This window comes from Gambusia affinis, linkage group LG12 (assembly GCF_019740435.1).
Source record: "Gambusia affinis linkage group LG12, SWU_Gaff_1.0, whole genome shotgun sequence".
Lineage (NCBI taxonomy): Eukaryota > Metazoa > Chordata > Actinopteri > Cyprinodontiformes > Poeciliidae > Gambusia > Gambusia affinis.
The window spans coordinates 13,609,311-13,630,073 of NC_057879.1; the positions used below are offsets into that span (position 1 = coordinate 13,609,311).

Consider the following 20,763-nt stretch of genomic DNA (forward strand, 5'->3'; position numbering starts at 1 on the left):
TAGTATGTTGTTGAAACACCTTTAGGATGAAAACAATATTCAGTTTTGATTTTACTAGGAGTTTATCAGATTGTCACATCCTGGCTTTTTAATGTTGCCTAACTCCTTTGCCTTTGTTGTAAAGCCTTAAACGCTTTGGGTCGATAACGAGTTCATTATTTCGTCTATATTGAAAAAAATTGAGAAAAGCAACCCCAGAGCATGATGCTGCCACCAGCATCTTTCACTGTAGGTCTTTGTTTAATTCTGCTCACGTCTGATTTTAAGCCAAACAGTCCACAAGGAATGATGTACAAAAGCTTAGGTTGGTTACATTTGAAAACAAGATTTTGAGATGTTAATTAAAAAAACATTAAAAATACTAGAGATTATTGTCACACATAGAAGATCGTGATGAGGGAAAGACTACCACCTGCTGGATGCAGTAATAATACTACAAAAGAAGGTGCTTAAAAGTATAATAAAAAAATAAATAAAACCAAGTAATAAACGTTAGATTGACAGAATATTGATAACATTTAGTAAAAAGTTGCGTTATTTTTGCTTTATGTTGGTTACAGATCAATACCAAACAGGAAATGATTATCAGCAGTGGTTTGCACAGACATTTTGGGGGGCAGGTGCTCAGGTGGAAAAGAAGACCATGACACTATGTCTCCACTTTGCAGCCCCCCATTTATGTCTTACACTGCCACTGTGGACTTGTTTAATGTTGCTTGCAGCTTCAGTGACTGTCAGGTAATGTTCCTCGGAGGAATAACATGTGACAAGGCAGACGGACCAAGCAGCTACTTAGCGCCCCACAAATGATTGAATTCATGTAGGGCTCTAGAATGTTATAATTCTGGAGCCAGAATTATGACATTTGTTTACTGCAAATAAAAAGCGTATTAAATTTGATTTAACAAAATTAAGAGACGTTAATTAAAGAATTTCATTTTGATTCATATTTAAAGATTAGTCCTAAGAAATCAGTTTGGGTGTTGTGTTACCATAGCTGCAATCTTATGGTAGGAGTTTGAGCAATTGTGTTTCAACTTGGTTTGTTCACAAATACATCTTGGCAAATACTAACCAGTTATCAGTGATTGTTCTTAAATGCGCTGAGATCTGCCTGACTGGAGCGAAGGAGAGCTAGAGAAGCCCAGAGTTTGCTGAGTGACTGCAGGGCGAGTAAACCAATCCTCTGCATTTGTGCTCAAGTTGAGGAAATAGCCTACTTTCTTTTAGCCTTTATGTCGAATTATGAAGATTTAACATAAAACTGTCTCAGTTCCTTTGGTGAAGGAAATGTTTTGTTAAATTTTTATTATTTCACTGTGAAACCAATAACATATTGTTGAACTGAATCAAAGTATAACGATATTCCTTTTTCAATCTCAAAACTGCAATTAGTACAGCAGTTGGTCTTGTGAAACATTTTCAGTAATCAGCTAATCCCTCTGACCTTTGCTACTGCAGAACAACTGCTGTGTTGCTTATTTCTTTGTGTTTTAGTTTAATTTATTCAGAAACTTCACAAAGCATAGTTATTTATCAAGTTGTTTTTGCTGACCAATCACCTGTATGAATAATTAGTGGATAACTGGAACATGCCATGAATAGACAATGCATCTAAATTTGCTGATATAAAGGTTTTTGAGAATCTAGTCTGTTAAAAAACAAATATGTGGCTAAGTGTATTGCGTGTATTTACTGAAAGATGTGCATAATTTTCCAATCTGAGAAAATATTCTCCAATTTGACTGGGTTTTCAATAATGTGTGATGAATAATCTTCAGTTACAGCGATTGAAAAAGCAGACTTTAAAAAGCCTTAATGTAACTACCTCAAAGGGAATTATAAGATCTAGCGGTTTTCTTCTATTATTAGAAACCTGTACAACACAGAAGAAAAACAGAGACAATTAAAGCTAGATTTATTTACTGCTTCTCTGTCATATTCAGCTAAATTTCTCAAAATGATTTAGCTGCTGAAACCTTGTATTTTCACTGGCAAGAGCATGCTTTGAATTTAATTATTTTTGATTTCTAGCAACCTATTTGACCCCTAAAATGTTTTATACGAGACAAAAAAAACCCCCAAAAAAACCAACTGTTATCTCAAGGGAATCTTATCTCTTTAGTTAAGCACGTAAAAGACACTCTTATCAGCTACCGAATGTACCGTAATCATGATATTAGTGGAATGCAAGACTAATTTTGCAACAAGCTATCCAGAATGCATTGTGTATTCAATATTAAATTGTCAGGAATCGCCATTTTCAATGTCAATAACATATTCAGTCTTTTGCATAGACCTGCAATTTTGACACAAATGACATGACAAAGAAAAGGAAGATGAAAAATATTATTGGGAGAATTGCACTAACATGAGAAAGGAGTATGGAGACTATCAATGCCAAATTATACCGTCTTTACGATATATATTATCATGGCACAGTGTAGCTCTAGAATAAATGAAAATATACATTTATTTTAAAAGAAAAACAGAAATAGATTAAAAAAGATGAGGTTGAAAATTTGAATCAAACAGGAAGTGCTTTTGTTTTGAAGAACCACACATTTATTTGTTTATTTTTACCCCTGATTATATGAGATGAAGAATGGTTGTGAGACCAGCATCTGACACTTTAGATATGAGTTTACTCAAGTCAAGTATAACTAATGTACATGGATGAACATGGATGTTAAAACTATCCCAAGTAGTCCTCTGCACACTTAGCAAAAACAAAAACATTGTTAACAGCCACAAAGCAAAGGAAAAATAGTCATCAAATGAGAGTATTAGAATATTTTATTAATATGTAGAAAATGTTTTAAAAAAGGAACTTTATTGTACATGTTTAAGTCAAACTAGAGCTAAATTTGACAGTAATATTCAAGGTTATCCAACAACAAATTCTTAGTTTAAGTTTACCTTAGCTTTCAAACTGTCAAAATCACATTTTATCAACATTTACATGTCCATGCCAGCATTGTTCAGATCATTTCAAGTTGCAGTTTTTGGATTAAGCAAACTGAGCATGTAAACTTGTGGTATTTCTTCAGTAGTTTACAGGACCGAGCGTGACTGATGTCACAGGAAGTGGAAAATGAAGAACAATTAAGTAAACAACTCTTCTGTACAAATGACTAAACAGTGAATGTGTTTAGGTTTCCAAGAATTAAGATGTTTTAAAAAATTACAGTGAATCAAACAGATGAAACTTTACATGGTGCAAAATAATAAAAAAAGAATATTAATTCCTATTTTAAATCAAGTCAATAGTTGATGCTCTTTTTAATTGCATTTTGAGGCATACCTTGAAGAGAAAATGGATTTGAAGAATTTATTAAATTTCCTAAAACAGCGTAGAAGAGAAATATTATCATAGTTCTCCAAAAAGTTAGTGCCATGCGAAACAGTATTTGAATATAAGAAAAACTGAGATTTGACCAATTTATATATACAGTGAATAAAATAAATATTTAGCATGTCAGTGTTTTTTTTTCCTCTCAACAAATATATTTGTGATCAGACATTAACATGAAATTCACAGTATATGTTGGTAACTACCCAAGTAATCCATGCTTTTAAAGACATCAAACACATATTTAATATAAATTATGAGTAAATACAGTAGATTTTATGGTAAAGATATCAAACATAAAGAAAAAGAATCATGTCAGTATTTACAAAGAGCTCTTGCGCCCTGTCAGTGTCAAATAATTTCACCTGTCTTGGTTGTATCTACATATAACCTATGAACACATTACAAAATTGTTGCACAACATTATGAGGAAAATAAACTAAACTCTCTCAATACCTCTGTAACCTTATTGTTGTAAGGCATAGCGACTGGATTGTCTACAGGTGACTTTCTAAACTTATGAATGTTTCAGTGAGCACCATCGGGGCTGCCATACCCCAGCAGTAACCAAATGCTCATGTCTTAGAATAAAGTGAAAAAAATAATAATAAACAGGAAGGTTGTCCAAGAGCCATTGAACACCACCAGTAATATATGGAGCAAAGAACATAATGGTGTGTATCTGTCTTTCAGCATATCATACTGACTGAGTTCATCTAACAGAAAACGGAGGAAGGAAAAGATGGATTTTTTTTTTTTTGTCAAACAACAAAAAACTTGAACTTTAAACTGGTTTCAGAAAAAGGAAAATAAAGCCGCTAGAAGATGAGAAAGCATAGAAAAGCAAAGAACCTTCAACATTTTAAAACATTTGGATAGAAATACTTATCAAAGTGCCACTTGAGCAATGCCTACAATCTTGAGTTTTTTTCACTACCAACAGATGATTTTTTTTTTCTCCAGACATAAAGAAAACAAACTATTTTTTATTTTTGTATATGTGGAATACTTGGAAGGTTACAAGAATCTGGTGTGAATTTCATGTCAACAGCCTGAATATAAATATAAGCATAAGAAAAATTTGGTGTTCAGTATTTATTTTCCCCACCATGTGGACGTAAATAAAAATGACAGTTCTGTTTTTGTTTGATTTACAAGCACCTTGGAGTTTGCAATGAGAAATATTGCCAGAACATAAAATACAATCTGTTTCCTTTAAGAAGAGCTTCCAGACCATTATTCATTTATACAAATCCCAAAGAAGAGAAATTTATCAAAGCAGGTAATTAAATAAGCACACACACATATTAATCTACTTCACTATAAATAACTAAGATAAGTTTATTGCATGAGAGAGTCTGAAATCCTCTGACAATTAAAAACCCAATCATCAACCTGGGAAAGGTTTCATGTTGATTAAAAGGCTTAAAGTGGAAAAAAAAAAGAAATTTAAATCTATTTTTAAATCATTTCAGGGGCAGCTTTAAGATAGAACAAAAGATAAATATGTGCACAAATATATTCTAAAGACATTTGTTGTTCACTCTCAAGTTGTTGGCAGCATTTCAGTCAACATGCAGGAGGCTCCATTCATCCCTTAGCACAACAGTGGTTAGAAATACACTGTTTTTAGCAGGAATTCCCCAGTGGGGTTTCTTTGTTGGCTGCCATTGAATGGGGTCAGTGAAAGTAAAAGACAGTTCAACTTCATATCTACATAAGTATATTAGTAGTAGTAGTAACAGTAGTAGTAGAACAGGGGAGGGCTACTATTTTCAATCAGAGGATTTACTGAGAAGAGTAAAGAAGATACAGAAAATAATAGTAAACAAAGTATTTGATTACCTAATAAATGAGACAAAATGTTGCTTATAGTGACTGTGACATTGGTTTCTTTCTTCCAGTCATGTTTGTTTTGTCTATCTTAAACTCAGGCAGAAAGACTACTGTCAGCTAACTGGCCCCGAATGCCTTGTGTGCCACCATGAACACATGGTTGGTTGGCAAGCCAAAGATTACGCCAACCCCACTAAAAGGAACACATTCCCAGCAGTGTTAGTGGATTTCTTTGTTTCGTGAAGCAGCTTAAACAGTGAAGCGAGTACAAGGAAAACTTGGCTTCACTCTTCTGTTCTGCTTTCTTTGTTTAGTTCATTTCAGCAAGCAGCAGGAAGGGAGCCAGACTTAAATCTGCACTATGCCCACACTGACTTTGTTCTGAATAGCATTTAGAAAATTTCACTTCGCATTTGGGGGAATCACAATGAATACAAAAGGGCTTGAAATGTGGGGCAGTATCAAGACCGCATTATTTTCAATCATTAAATCTTTATTACGAAGGCCTTTGGTTAACTGTTGCATCCATCGCCATTATTTCTGCAAGAAAATCCCTACGTCAGCAACAAAGTTAAAAGATTTTCTGACTAATTTGCTTGGAAATTAAATCAAGCAAGAATAAAATGCCCATGAACAACTAAATGTGTTCACCTAACAGACTGAACTGCAATAGCTTAGCTGTGTTTCCGCTCTCATTGTCTCAGTGGGGCTACCAAACATATAACAATGTGTAAAGAAGATGATTATTCTCCCTCTGCTTTATGTAATTCATCTAAAGTAGCTTACATTACACATGAAACAAATAAATTACAAGGCAATGAAGATGTTGCTGGTGAATTATTTGATTAATGATTATTTTCTATGTTCAATTTTGCTGTGTAATGTTTTTTTTCCTGACTCAATCCAGTATGTTACTATTTTTGAGTTAACTTAATTGAGGTTCATAAATCAAGGCATCAAATTATAGGAGGACTCAGTCACAATATCAGCTATAAAAATATATTTATATATATATATTACAGAGTTTTAAGGGCATATACTATCGATTTCAGTGTCATTTTATAATGGCTAAAAAAAGCGCAGTATTTTAACCTTAAGAGCATTTCTGAGCACAATTCAGCATCTCAAGGAAGGAAAACTCAAATGTTAAGGTTAAACCAAAACATCTTCGTTTGCATTCCTCCCTTTTTGTTTTTACTTTTTTTTTACAGCAGTTACAACCATTGTCATTCTGAGTACTTAATAAATTACATACATTGTCTTCTAAGTAGAAGTACAGCAGGAAAAGACAGCATATGCTGGACAGGCGGAAAGATCAACAGAGTTTGGATGTGGTGTCAAAACCTCTCTGCTATTTTCTGACAGTATCCAGGTTAAAATAACAAGTTGGTAAAGTATTAATTCATGAAATTTGCCAAATGAAATATTAGTAGCTTTGTTTAATTGCTCACTCCGTCAGTCTCTGCGGCCTCACTAATGAGATGTGGCACAGTTTAATTTCAGCCTGCCTTTGCGGTCAGAAAGGCGCACAGATAGCAGAGATTTAACACCCATACTAAACTAAATGGAGTTTAGTATCATCTAAACTCCATTTATCCACAATTCTTGGCAGGGCGGAGGTGGTGTGTTTATACGGTGGTGGATCGTCTCCTCTTACTGCTGATACTGCGAAAGTTGAAGGGCCTCATCTTCATCTCCACAAAGGGAATGGAAAACTCGTGGCCTTTCCAGTGGTACCAGTTGATACCCTGCAAAAATGGAAGTAAAACTTAGAGATGCTGCCTCAATTTGAATATTTTATTCCCTAATAAAGACAAACAGGGCTAGTGTACAATGCTTATAATAAAGAGCTTTCTCAACATAACAGTGTAGTCTTGCTGCTTGGACACAATTTATCAAGATGATAGTTCAATAACTACATTTAAGAAAAATTACTTCAAATTAAAAAAAACATATTGGTTTTTACTTCACAACAGTAAAGTATTAAATTGGTTGGGCACATTTTCCCAATTTGCCTACTTAAAATTTACTCTATTTTCCAGTCAGACCACAGTTTCTTAATCATTTATTTAATAAATCAGTCATAAAAAATTCACTGAAGCTCGATGAGAATGAAATTAAGCTAATTACAAATGCTGCACAGCAGCTAACATGCATTGCATTTAGTTAGTTGGTGTTTGTTTGCTACTTCATCACATTTATGTTCTCTAGCAGACAGCTTTGTGGAATATAACTTCAAGCAGCTTCAATATGATTAAGCCTATAACTGTCATGAAATTGTGTTGTGTTGGTTTTACTTCACAGAAAATTAAAGCTGCAAAGTTGGATTTAGCATGAAAATTGCCTCCTCTTTTTGAGTCTGTAATATTTGTGTACTGAAACTTTTATATTGAAGAAAAAAAAAACATTTAAGATCAAGGCTCAGAAAGGAAATGTCAGTTTGTGCAGAAAAAACTTTAATTTTAGTAACAGTATCATGTCAGAAATAAAGATCACAACTGTGATTTTAAATATACAATGCCATTATAACTTTTGTCTAACTAGAAACTTTCTGAGGAAATATAAACGGGGCCTGTAAAATGTGCCCGTTGGAAACCAGCGTTCTGATGCTAAAATTTAGCATCAATGCTAAAGTAAGCTACAATGTCCTCAATAGCACATGGAAAGTCACAAGCATGTTAAGTAACATGGACTTACTCCAATCAATACGTTAAAATTAGTGTGTAAGCTAAAATTAGCCAAAATGTTAATGTTAGCCTAAATGCTAACATTCAGTAGCTTGTGGGGCATCACTAGCAAGTTGTCTTACATTTACTTCATCCTTTCAGTATACTAAACATAGCTAATACATAAAAAAATATTTTAGGAAAAAGGCTAATACTAGTGGCGGCCAGTGAAATGCTAATAATTTAATTTTTTAAAATTTAATTGTTAATCTCTTAACATTAACCCCTATAATAGTTTATTCTTGCCCTTTTGTACGTCATGTCCATCTGCTTCTTCTCATCTTTATAAGATTTTCATTTTAAGTCTACCTTCATTTTATATTTGCTTCTGCATTTCTTTTACTTCAAGATGTCAAAAAGAAAAAAAAAAAAGCAAAAGCAGAGAGGGAAAAACAGGACTTCTCTAAAGCCTTCATGACTCAGCCTGATTTTTACTTCACACACACACACGCGCACCCACACACACAAACTCAGACTGAAAAAAACACACTGATGGCTTGTACAGCGTTTTCTGCACAAGGCTGAAAAAAGGGTTGACATAACATCAAGGCTTGATATGGCTGTTCCTGAGTTTATTATAAATAAGAACATATTTTAAATTACTTAGTCTTTCATAAAAAAAAAAAAAAAAACACTCCTCCAAAATAACTAGAAGCATTTGGAAGTGCTCAGATGATTTGAACCCTCTTCACAGTGTGTTTTGTGGATCATATTTTCCCTTGGAATGCAAAACAAGAAAATCTGTGCAGCAGTTGTTTCTGAGCTGCTCCACAAGACCACTCAGGATGCTCTTTCAAGTGTTTTAATTTGCTAATAATTAGTCTTTCAATTCAAGAGGTTTTAACCTTTAATCAGTGTGCTGTAATGGCTTCCTTTCATGTCGATTTTCGCAAATGCCAAAATACACTTTGAAAATGTCAACCTTTTCAAATGAGGACATTTAGTTTAATAGGCAATTGATTCAAATGGCCACAAAAATACCAAATATAAAACCCAATCAACCACACCATATGGACTAGAAAAACAACAGAAATTTTAAAAATATAGAATAAAAAAACATAAACTCTGTTTATGGGAAGACAATAAATTGTTGACTTGTGTATTTTTATTGATGTAAGCACCTCCTGGCAATATGTTAACTTGTCGTAGCATGTTGCTCTGACACCATTAGCAGTACATATATGGCACTTTGACAAAGCTTTTCTAACCTTACAGAGCAATTCTCCACTATATTCACCACATGTACCGATACGCAGGAGCACTTTGACATATGGTGATTCTGGACAAGATAGTTGGGATTGTTGGAATTGAGTTCACACCCTCTAAATGTCAGATGACTACTCTTCCCACTGGGTCCCAGCCACCCAGGGACAGTTGCTGCACCAACATTGTTGACAAAATACTATGGAATAATACAGAGACAACAAAACTTGAACCAAATGACAGGTTTGCAGTCAAGTAAAGCCCAAAATTTCTTTGATCAAGATCACAATAATAATAAAAAAAAGAATATCTTAAAGCTTTATAGGAAAACAGATTAATACTATCATATCGTTGACACAAAGGTAAAAGCAGAATATGGAATCTGCAAAAAAAGCATTTGTTCCTAACAGCTTTGAAAAGAGTTTTTATAATGGTTGAAATGATTCATAGAGAGAAGATTAGGTCAAAGTTTGTAAGTTAGAAACTAAGGACAGGAAAGTTTTTGATTTTGTTAATCTAATGGACACAAGCATACACTTTTTGGGGATTACAGATTATCAACAACTTGCTTTTTAAGATAACCTAAATTACAATATATCCTCATCACTTCAAACAAAGTTTAATCTACAATACATACGTATTGGTTAAAGCCACTAATCTAAAGGTAAAGAGGCCCACTTCTAAGAAGAACCAAACTTGTAAAATGGAACTGACTCAAAGTAAAGCTGAGAAATTGTCACACTTTTATGCTACATTTTGAACTGTGAATGTTTAAGGAAGGAAATGTAGTGACTTAAAAGACAGACCTGACTGTGTCTGGATTCACCATATTTTCCATTGAGGTTGGCCCGGTGGCAGTTCTTGTACCACCAGGCTCCTTTGTAGGACAAGGCACAGTTAGTGACAGCAATGTCATTGTCTCTGTCTTTAGTTGAGAATGGACGGCCCTGGTGGTAGCTGAAAGAGTCACCTGTGATCAGAGAAGAGTGGGACAGAGAACATTTAATGTCATTGGGATGTATGACCACAATTAACAGTAACATGATTCAAAAAGTAGCAGGGATACAGGAAGTGAAACAGAAAAAAAGTCTTTGTGAAGTACTCTGGGTAACAAATACTTTTCACCCAGGAAAAAACAAAAAAACAAAACATAAATTACATAAGTGTCAATTTTTAAATAAAATTAAGGGTCAGCTTTGAGTGTTGAAGAGTTACATGCTGAAAATGTTCTTTACGGCCAAACCACTTACCAGCAGTGCCATTATAATCTCCTATCCTGAGCTTGTAGAGGTTTCTTGCATCTCCAATGGAAAATTTGTCATAATTGGCATAAACTGATTCCTGTCCGTCCCTCATGTCAATTCTCAGCTCATAGCGTCCCTGAGAAGCAATTTTCTGGATGTTATCAAGACCTGTAGAAAAACAAGTAAGTGTTTAAAACATTAAGTAAATGTAGGAGAGTAAGTTTCAAGAAAAGATTCAAGAAATTAATTGTTCACAAGGCACAGCTATAGAGAAGGATGAAAAACCAACAGTGGTAAACATAGCCTTAAGATTACTGAGAAGCAAACATGATTCAGGGGCCTGCAGGAGATTCAAAAGGTGTGAATTCAGTGCTTCAAGAACTACAAAACAGATTTATCCACAAAAACAATTTAGGTCCTTGTGCTGAGCCACTTGAACAAGTCTATGTCCGAAGCATCCTACCTGGACTAAAGTACTTGAGAGTACTGGAGGAAAAAGTGCTTGACATTGCTGGGTGGTTCAAAGTCCTTTTTAGAAAGAAAAAGCAAAACTCTACAGTCTAGAAGGTAATGGTTTGTTGAGCTATGTCATCTAATAGTGAGGATACACTGTGTTTTATATCAAGACCAATGTCTGTGTGAACGCTTTCCAGGAAACTTTAGAGAACTTTATCCTTTTATGCTGACAAGATTTTTGGATATGCTGATCATTTTCGAGCAGGACTTTGTATCCACCTACACTGTAATATTCTAATTTTCGGTGTTTCAAGACTTTTAAGTTAACAGAAATGCAAATATATAATTCTGGGTGTAACTAATTGGTATAATGATCTAGAGTTTTCCTTTTTGAGTTGAATGACTGAAACAAATGAACATTTCAATATTTATTCCAATTGAATGGAGTATTAGGGCCAGGCTAGGAAATAAAGTCATAATATTATGAGAATACAGTTATATGACAATAAAACTATGAGAATAAGGTCATCAGACAAAAAAGTCAAAATAATAAGATAAAAAAAATCTATTACCAGAATAAAGTCATGAGAGTGAAGTAGTAATTTTATGGAAATTCCTACTTAAAAGTAATCAAAAAATAAAATTTGAAGTGGGGAACATTGTAATGAAGCCATTTTCTTCATAATATATTACTTCTTAGCCTGGCCTTAATACTTCATCATATTCCAATGTTTTGAAATTGTAATATTTCTCAAAGTTTAATTTACGGCAGCCAATGAAAATAAATGTATTTGAGTAAATAAAAGAAATATAAAGACCGATTTCTTGTGTATCTGGATTATTATAATTACAGTAAAGTTGAGAGACCACAGGCAGCTTAAAGTTGAGATTTTCTGACTGTAAACAGCCAAAACATTCACAGACTTTATGCTCTAAGATGCAGCTCAATGTCAGTCTTTTCGCCACCAGCTTATGAGGGTGATAGGTTGTATCCCGATAAGTGCATCTGTCAAATGTCTTTGTCAGCTGCCGTGTATGATTGACACTGTAGAGTGGTGGACGCTGTTGCCACCTGCCCTCCGCCAAATACCACATCTTGCAACTCACTGAGATCAGTGTCTTTGCTTGCTATCTCAGAGGCAGCAGATACAAAGCTTGTTTGAACCCCAATATGCGATAAGGCCCCACACCAACCTGAGCGATTGGAGCTGCCTTCGCTATCAGATTACAAGCGCCCATTTGGAAAAGAGCATCCCTCTCTGCTTAACCTCTAGCAGATGCATCACATGTGCACTTTAGATGAACCAACCTGAGAAAAGATTTGACAGGAATTAAATCGCTAGCCTTTACTGATAAGAAGTAGTGCAGCAGGAAAACTAAGTCTGCTGTAATACAGTATGTCAACGGAAGAGAGATACAATCGATGTTACAACCCAGGGGCACTTAGGGCGACGGGAAAAAGCAATTGTGGTAATAAAACTGAGCTTAACGGTGAGTCGCTTTTAATTTCTGTTGCATAACATAGTTGTGCTATCAGCAATAAATGCACCACCCGTCATTTATGCTTTTTTTTTTTTTACTGCTTCATTCTTGAGTGGAGTGACTGAAAATGCATTTTGACACACGATTGAGCCCCGGCGCTATTATCTTCCATTTTATTACCGGCCTCACTCCCACACTTATGTAGAAACAATAAGGGGAGAATTAAAAGGCAAAAGGATGGGATAATGATTACAGATTGCTCCCAGTCACCCGAATGTCTCTTTTATTACATCATCAAACTAAAACTGCGTTCAGCAGAGGTCAGCGAGCATGGTGCAAATAAAGAGCACGGTTAAAAATGATCGTCCTCAAACTACAGCAGATAATTATCAAACTCTTTACCGCTGGCCAGTCGAGTGGCTCGTCTTTTCAGTTTGAGTGGATTTAATATCTATGTTTATGGTTCCTATTGTGCAGTAAATTGCTATTCTGAGTGCAGAGGTGGTGATTAGCTGAATGTTTGCCGCAATGGCTCCCCAAGGCTATAACTGTGATCTAATTTATTGACGCCTGCACACAGTGGAACTACACTGACTATAGGTAAGATGTCACTAGATATACATTTATAACAACAAAAGGTTCTGAGGTCACTTCTTAAATGGTAAATACTGAAAAGAAAAATTGAATACAATATTTAGTATGCTATAAAAGTTAAATACATAAGTTAACTTACAACCTATGTCACTGTATTAAAAAAAACAAACTATATTTGTCTTGGGCCACTTCATTTGGCACCTTGTGCTCATAACAACTTGGCTTCACTGAGTTCATATTTTATTAAAGAACATTTGTAAATATGAATTATCACAGTCTTTTTCTGAGACACCCCTCTGTAATTCAATAACATATTGCCTTCTCTAAGTTGGCGGCTCTGTTTCAGTTTTATTATTTTTGAGTCTTTTTTGGCAAGGTGTGGGGTGACCAGCATGGAGGGTTTTAGACTTGCTTCCTCAGTAATGTTGCCATACTCAATTGCATTGGCATGAAGTTTTGGAGTTTTCAATGTAAGAATAAACCTTCACAAATTTAGTCTTTGGCAAATATGATTTGAATATGGTTTTAAAAAACTTAAAGTGACAAATTTTTATTCACTCAAGTAACAAATTTGAGAGAAGTTTCACATGAGTTTCACACGAAGGTATTGTTAAGAAGAGAGGCTGAAACAAGGCAGATATTAATATGATCATAAACTAGAAACAAATGCATTCTAGAAGCATTCAGTGGCGAAATTAAATCTGTTTTACCCCATATGATTATAGTGTAATTAGGAGACAGGTGGTCCCAATCTAATGAAATGTATTTACTTAATACCAGAAAATCTGGCGGCTCTTATTATGTCACTGAGGTAAAATTTCAGCAATGATAATGCTTTTATCTATAAGACTTAGTCCAAATAATGTAAGGTATATTATTAACCAATCAGTCCTAAAAGTTGAGATCTTAGAAACTTCACCCTGGGTCATTTTTCGCAGTAAGCCTGGATTGGTTACCGCCGTCAAGACACCTCAAGGTTTCCAAGGCTCAACTATTCTAACTAGCAGATCATTTGGCTAACATGACTACTTCATGTTTTCGTTCTAAATGTTTTGTGCCAAACAGAATCTATTGAGCTCCAAGCTGGGAAGTTGACTAACATCTGGCAATATGGAAAAAATAAAATCTTGATCCTCCACACCCAGAGGTTACATTAAGCAGCTTGTATGCACTGAAAGGACACAATTACAGACTATATATAGTAAAGGTATGGAGTGCAGCCTGGAAGGCAACAACAAAGTAAAGAAGGGACACAAAGACAGCTTTTTGTGGTGCACGTTCAGAGGAGGTGAAAGGACTCGGTATGAGTGACTCCACTGTAGAGGAAGCAGGTCAGATTAAATTTTGTACTCACTGAACTAGATATATTTTTTCAGGGCTCTTTGGAATGTAATCTAGAGGCACAACCATTAAACATACAGTAAATCCGTGTTAGTAAGCTTCAGCGTAATGCCCCTCAGGTGGTCTCGTTGAAAAAGCTTAGACATATCTGTGACTTACTATCTCAGAGAAGGTAAAGAATCTGGATTTCTCTTTCTATCTCAGCCTTTGCTTTAGCAGAAGATATCTCCCTTTTGTTTTAGCTAAAGTACAAAAGCTATAGATAAAGAATGAATTTATGACAGCATGCTTTTAACATTTATCTTTGAACACTTTCCCTGTGGTGGCGGAGAACCAACATAAGAAGCTTCAGTTCAACTTAATGACAAGTCAGACTACAGATTTAAAAATATCTAATAAAATAAAAAAAATAAAAAAAACATATTATGCTGTCAGTTCCAGTTCATGATGTGTTAGATCTAAAACTGTCCTTTAAAGTTCTCATCTATTTTCTTACCAAGAGTCTGAATTAATAGTGTGCCTCCTGAAAAGAAAGAATCTTGCATTTGGTGTAGGAATGTACAATGCCAGTAGGAAATTGCCACAAACATATGATGGACAAGAACCACCTTATATATGTATTGCTGTTTTAGACAGTTCCTTTATTTCCTTAGTTGCCAATATTTGATTCTCATCACTGGATTTTGATGTCTTGTTTACTAGTATTAAAACTTACAAAATGAGCTAAAATAACTAACCTGCTAAACAACATATATATATAAACATACATCTTCAATTATACTAGTCAGCAGGGTGTAGTTTTGGCCACTAGATGTTGATTTGACCATTTCAGTTGTGTAGAACTTTACTAGAAGCTTACTGATAGCAACTAAAAATGTGATCAATATCTACTTTGAAAAAGGACATTTGGATAAATGTCTGTATATGCATATGATAGTATTTGCATAAGCATTCAATGTTGCAACAATGAATAGTTCTGTAAGCCTTTGACTGAAACTGTAAATAAAGATGGGTAAAAAGCTTAATTCCCTACTTTCCACCCCTCATCATATCAACAATGTGCCAGATTTCCTAAAAACAATTCTGAACAAAAGATCTCTTTTGAGGCTCTGATTCATGCGATAAAATATTCATGCATTATTTTTATAAACCATCTTTACTCGAACAATAACACAAAAGGTGACCTGTTGAGCTCATGACTCATTTGCACATTTTGCAATGAATACAATTATAGTTTCATAATGAGATTTAGAGGCAAGCGAAAATGATTCAGCTGTCCATCAAAGGAATGGGAATGTTGAGTTGTTTTTGTCTTTAGATCAGAACAGCGCAACAATTACCAAGTAATTTCAGCGGGAGATGAGCTCTCGGAGAATTCAGTAATGCATCAAACAGACTTTATAAAGTCAAGTGCCAAAAGATGAGATGAGGAAAAAAATTAAGAAAAAAACAGTCCAACGGTATGACTATCCATCATACAAATATAATAATAAAAAGCCATAAAGGCCTTAACATCTGAACAGAATACTGAAGACATCTCTCTGCCTTGTAAAATCATTGTATCAATTGAAACCAAGTAGAAACAATGAGCCTCTATTGATTGCACAAACTAAATCACCCAAAGCCAGAGACAGAAATACAGCGTCCAGAAAAATGGAACGACTCAACAAAATAGGTGGCAGGCTGTGGATCAATATTCTGTGTAAAATGGAGCTGAAATATATTGGCAACGAGGCAGTGAAATAAAAAATGCGGCCACCTTGAATTGTAGCTCAAACGTGTCATGGTGTTTTTGATAGACACATCAAAAGTAGACATTCTTTTTCTCTGTTTAGCTCTTAAAATCAAACAAGATTCATAGAGGGAAAAAAACAGTTTTTTTACCATTTCTTTTCTATGTTCATTCACTCAAAGTGGGGGACTTACCAAGCCAAAACTCATCCTCAAGGTTTCCAAATCCAACTCGATAGTCACTCCACTTTCTGGAAAAGTCAGTCAGACCATTTTGACGACGCTGAAACACCTGGAAATCAAAATGACAAAGAAAAGGGGATTAAAATAAATCGACTGAGAGGCTCTATAACAGTAAAAACAAGGTTTTCTACCATTGGTCTCCTGGTTTCTTGCATTTTCTTAATTCAACCAAAGTGCTAAACAGTGCTGTCTTCACAGTGACTTACAATCCAGCCTCCTTCATCCGTGCTCATGTCACAGTACACCTGCACCCCTTGGCTCGGATCTCTGTTGATGTAAATGGTGTAGACGCCACTCGCAGTCTCTCCGTTCAGCAGGTGTTGGGCACAGTTCTGAGGTGTTGAAAACAGACGGCTCCCTGGAGAGAAATACAAAGATGATGACAGAATTTAATTAGCTTCTGCTTTTTTCGGTCAAAGAAAACATGCATTAGGAATAGGTGAATTATGGTTGAATAGTTCAAGATCTTTCATTTCCTCCCCCATTTATGTTCCATCAGATACTATGCTGTAGGTGTTATGAAAATATTGCTGTCAATATGTTATTTTGTTTTTCAAAATTAGTGAAAACTATTTATATGACAATTTAGATGTGTAGTTTAAGATTGATCCCATGTAGTATTTGTATTTGAAATTCTTATTTTTAACTAATAAGTAAAGTTGTTTTTGCATTAACAATCTGATACTGAATGTGAACTTCATCATAATATCTCTAGTTCAAAATCTAAAATACAAGTAAAGGTTTGTGATTTGTTATACAGTTTCTCTATTTGGGTTTCCTAAAAATATGACTAAAATCTAGTCTTGTGTTCTGCTGAAGGTAATTTTGTTTAATGTTCATCTCTGAGATGGACACCTATCAGTATCACTACCATATATGTATGTTATTTAATATAATGCATTAAGTGAAATTAAAATTAAAGACAAACTAAAACTTCATAACACAACATTCATATATATATATATATATATATATATATATATATATATATATATATATATATATACTAACCATAGAAAGATTTTATGCTTGGTACATTGCTAATTAGCTAATAATAATTACAGTCCATGACTACATGATCATTATCAAAATCATGGATTTGAAACATGCTGGATATTGACTTAACATACCTATTTGCACAACACATTTGTATGTTTAGAGTTTATTGAGTGATGATCAAAGATAAAAAAGAGATACCTAGTTGGCTGGAGGGGATTGTCACAATTGGAAATTGATATTCTCTTCCTGGTCACATTATTCTGTTATTTCTTACAGACAGCCTGTAAGAAATAACAGGCTGTCTGTAAGGCAAGGACCTGGAAATAAAATTTGTTTCTGCCTTTAAGGACAGATTATCACGTACCTCTGTTCTGTTAACTCTAATACCACATTCAGTGAAAAACCTCTGGGGCTAAGGAATCCTTCCATAACTCAAGTCCAAACAAAAAAAAACAAAAAAACACACGGCTGCAAATCCTGTACCTGTAGTGAAGGTGGTGGAAACCACAGCACTGGTATCAAGCCCTCTAGCAGCCTGGAGCTTAACTGTGTACTCTGCGCTCTCTGCCAATCCCTCCAGTCGAATCCATGTGTCCTCTGCATCAAGAATCAACTCCTGGTGCACACACAGAACCACATTCATTAACATTTACTGTGGGAGAAAAGTATCGGTTGGTAAAATGTTATGGTTTGCAAAACTCTTAATCATAGGTGCAACCAGTTGGAAAGTTTGGAAAGACCTTTAAGCTTTTCTTGTACTGAAAACTCCTAATGGCTTATTTGTATATTTACAGAAAATTAATTTTAGAAGTGTGTCAGAAAAAAATGGGAAAAATCTGGCAAATTAGTGTTAGAGTAAAGGTTACTGGTCTCACTTAATGTGTGGAGGGAAATAAATAAAATTCAAAATGAAAACAGATGGCAAAGAATAAATTGTCATTTACTTTAGATGAAGACGACAAAATAAAAGGAGTTTTCGGATCATCAAACAGAAGAACAGCAAGAAATCAGATTAAGAGCTTTCTATTTTTAGAGGAACCGTCAGAGAACTTTAGCGAAACTGTCATACTGCTTTGTTTTCACACAACTGGAAGTTTAAATGTTGAAAAGCAGTACTTTCTGTAACATAAATGAAGTCAGGCCCTTAAAAAGAATCAACACTGGTTTATGAAAGCATTAGTGTTTTTGAGTTTGTTACAGTGTAGCCTGGATACACATTAAATATAAAAAAAGAAAAGAAAATATTTAGCTGGATTGGAAAAACGGATCACATGTTCCAAGGCGATGTGTCCATGTGAAGTATGCATTGAAGGAGCTGGAAAATAGCGTCACTCCGTCTCAGAGGAAGTGACATTCACCCATCGGAGGGCTTTCAGGGTCAGTATTTTTACTGCAATCGAAGAGCCCTGTCTTATCAAGGCTAATGCGTACCTCTCTACCCTTTCCTTTCATATCGATTGTGTACGCGCAGTTAAGTGGTCAGATGTTTGCCAGGTGTGTATTTGCCCTTGTCTGAGATGTTTTGTCATTCTAGGCATGCATGTCCCTGACTAACCCTATTCCTGGTCATGTGGTAAATGACAGGTAAGAAATTAATCTCGCTTTTAATTTGTGTAAATCATGACAGTCCATTGTCTCAGTGACGGAAAAGATTCATGCACAGCGGCTGACCAACACTGCCTTTATGCAGATAACTGCTAAAGGCATAGACTCAGACGCAGGCAATAAGAGAGAAATAAAAAAGAAAAACACCTCGACATGCAGATGCTGCTTTGAGAACTGCTCTGTGAATAAACAGTACGATGCATGCAATTGGAGACAAGGACCTTGTTCAGCAATAAAAGTTTTGAAAAAATTATAAAATTAAATAGAATTTCATACATGGTGGATTTTCCATATTAATTAATTTCTTTGGTTGTGGGTTGATGATTTCTGAAAAAAACTAAACCACAATAAATAGCGGGCATAAACAGAAAGGAAAGGGGTTTTGAGAAAACAGAAGACCTTTTTATTTCCCCTCATGGAGAATGTAAATCTATGGACTCTGTCAACTCAGGCTTGCATGACAGCAAAGCAGAGAGAGTACATACTGACCCCAATGAAACCATATATGTGCATAAATACAGTAACTCAGTCAGAGAATGATCTGAAACATGCAACAGATACAAGAAATTAAGTGTCAGCTCATTAGCAGAATAATTAATGCCTTTTTAAATGAATTATGAAGACATTTCCTTTTTTTCCCCCATTGTGAACAATTTGACCCTCTGGAACAACACGGTTACAAAAACTGAAATAAGAAATCATTTTATTTCTTTGTTGTTTTCATGTTTCGTCTTCTGTGCAGACAGAGAGTAGAATAGAAATTCTACAATAGGGAAATTATGGTGCTACAGCAGCAAAGTGACATACAAACAGTGATGTCAGTAACGCGTTAATTTGTAACGCGTTACTGAAAGTCGGACCACTTTTTTCAGTAACGAGTAATATAACGCGTTGCTATTTCAAATCGAGTAGTCAGACTACAGTTACTTATCAAAATCACTGTGCGTTACTATCTTCTTTTGTTATTTAATCGTATTTCCTCTACGCGTCTCGTCGAGTGACCAACGTCTCTATGCGACAGAAATGTAAACAATGGAGGGAGACGCGCATTTTGTTGGTGGAAAAACTGGAATTATTTTGAGTTTTTGTCGCCAAGTCCGATTATTATAAACGGCTTTGGGCTTCATTTTTTTTTTTTTTTAAGTCGCTTGCAGATTTAATGAGTGGCGGGTTGCGCCTTTTTTGGCTCGTTTTTGAACGCGAAGTTGCTCATTTGGGTTTGGAAATAAGCAGAGACTCATAATAAATCCCAGAGTTTGTCCGTCATTAAGGTAGTTTTACTCAGTCTCTCCCTGTCCATCATTTCCCCGATGATCCGTCCCGCTGTGTCTTTGTTAATGTCAAGTTAATATATTACCTCTGAATGACGTCGAGCTTCGCGTTGCGCTCCAGAAAACTGCAAACATCGAGACCAATATGAACAGCGCAATAAACGTGAAAACAGCCACTAATGAACGTGTCCGTAGTTGGCAATGATTATAATGGCAATTTAACGCCACTATTACGATAAGTGTCACAAATCTGTGCAGCCATCTGAGCTGTGGAGCTGCAGGAGGAGCTCTGTGCGCTGCGACACCAAACGCAGGGCCGTAACACAGAACCTGGAGGTGGGGAGGGGGGCGGGGGGGGGCGGCTTTACAATCTTTCTTAGAGTTTTCCAGACAACAGTGGACCACACAAATTACTCAGGTTTTTTATTTTTTTGTACTGTTTTTTCTACAATCTCCTCTTCAGTTCAACCTTATCAATGGAGACACATTGTTGATGTTACCATTATAAAATAAATTACAATTAAGAATTGGCAAAGCTCAATGTAATTTTCACAGGAGGCTGAGCTTTGTTGTTAGCAGCTGCTGAAAGTAACTAAAAGTTACTTTTATTGTAACTTAGTTACTTTCCAAAAAAAGTAGTCAGTAATCTAACTAAGTTACTTTTTCAAGGAGTAATCAGT

At 35.2% G+C, this 20,763-nt stretch overlaps 1 protein-coding gene across 2 annotated transcripts in view; it reads right to left on the bottom strand.

The window, feature by feature from the left end:
- Window positions 1-2,605: 2,605 nt before the first annotated feature.
- Window positions 2,606-20,763, bottom strand: part of tnr (tenascin R (restrictin, janusin)) — a 213,418-nt gene continuing 195,260 nt past the window's right edge. For both annotated transcript variants that reach the window (XM_044134450.1, XM_044134451.1), the window contains exons 25-30: window positions 17,691-17,823; window positions 16,415-16,566; window positions 16,161-16,257; window positions 10,368-10,529; window positions 9,924-10,087; window positions 2,606-6,936 (exon numbers count right to left, since the gene is read on the bottom strand). In XM_044134450.1, the coding sequence (XP_043990385.1) occupies window positions 6,817-6,936; window positions 9,924-10,087; window positions 10,368-10,529; window positions 16,161-16,257; window positions 16,415-16,566; window positions 17,691-17,823 (828 nt within the window). In that variant the 3' untranslated portion in view covers window positions 2,606-6,816. The remainder of the gene's footprint in view (window positions 6,937-9,923; window positions 10,088-10,367; window positions 10,530-16,160; window positions 16,258-16,414; window positions 16,567-17,690; window positions 17,824-20,763) is intronic.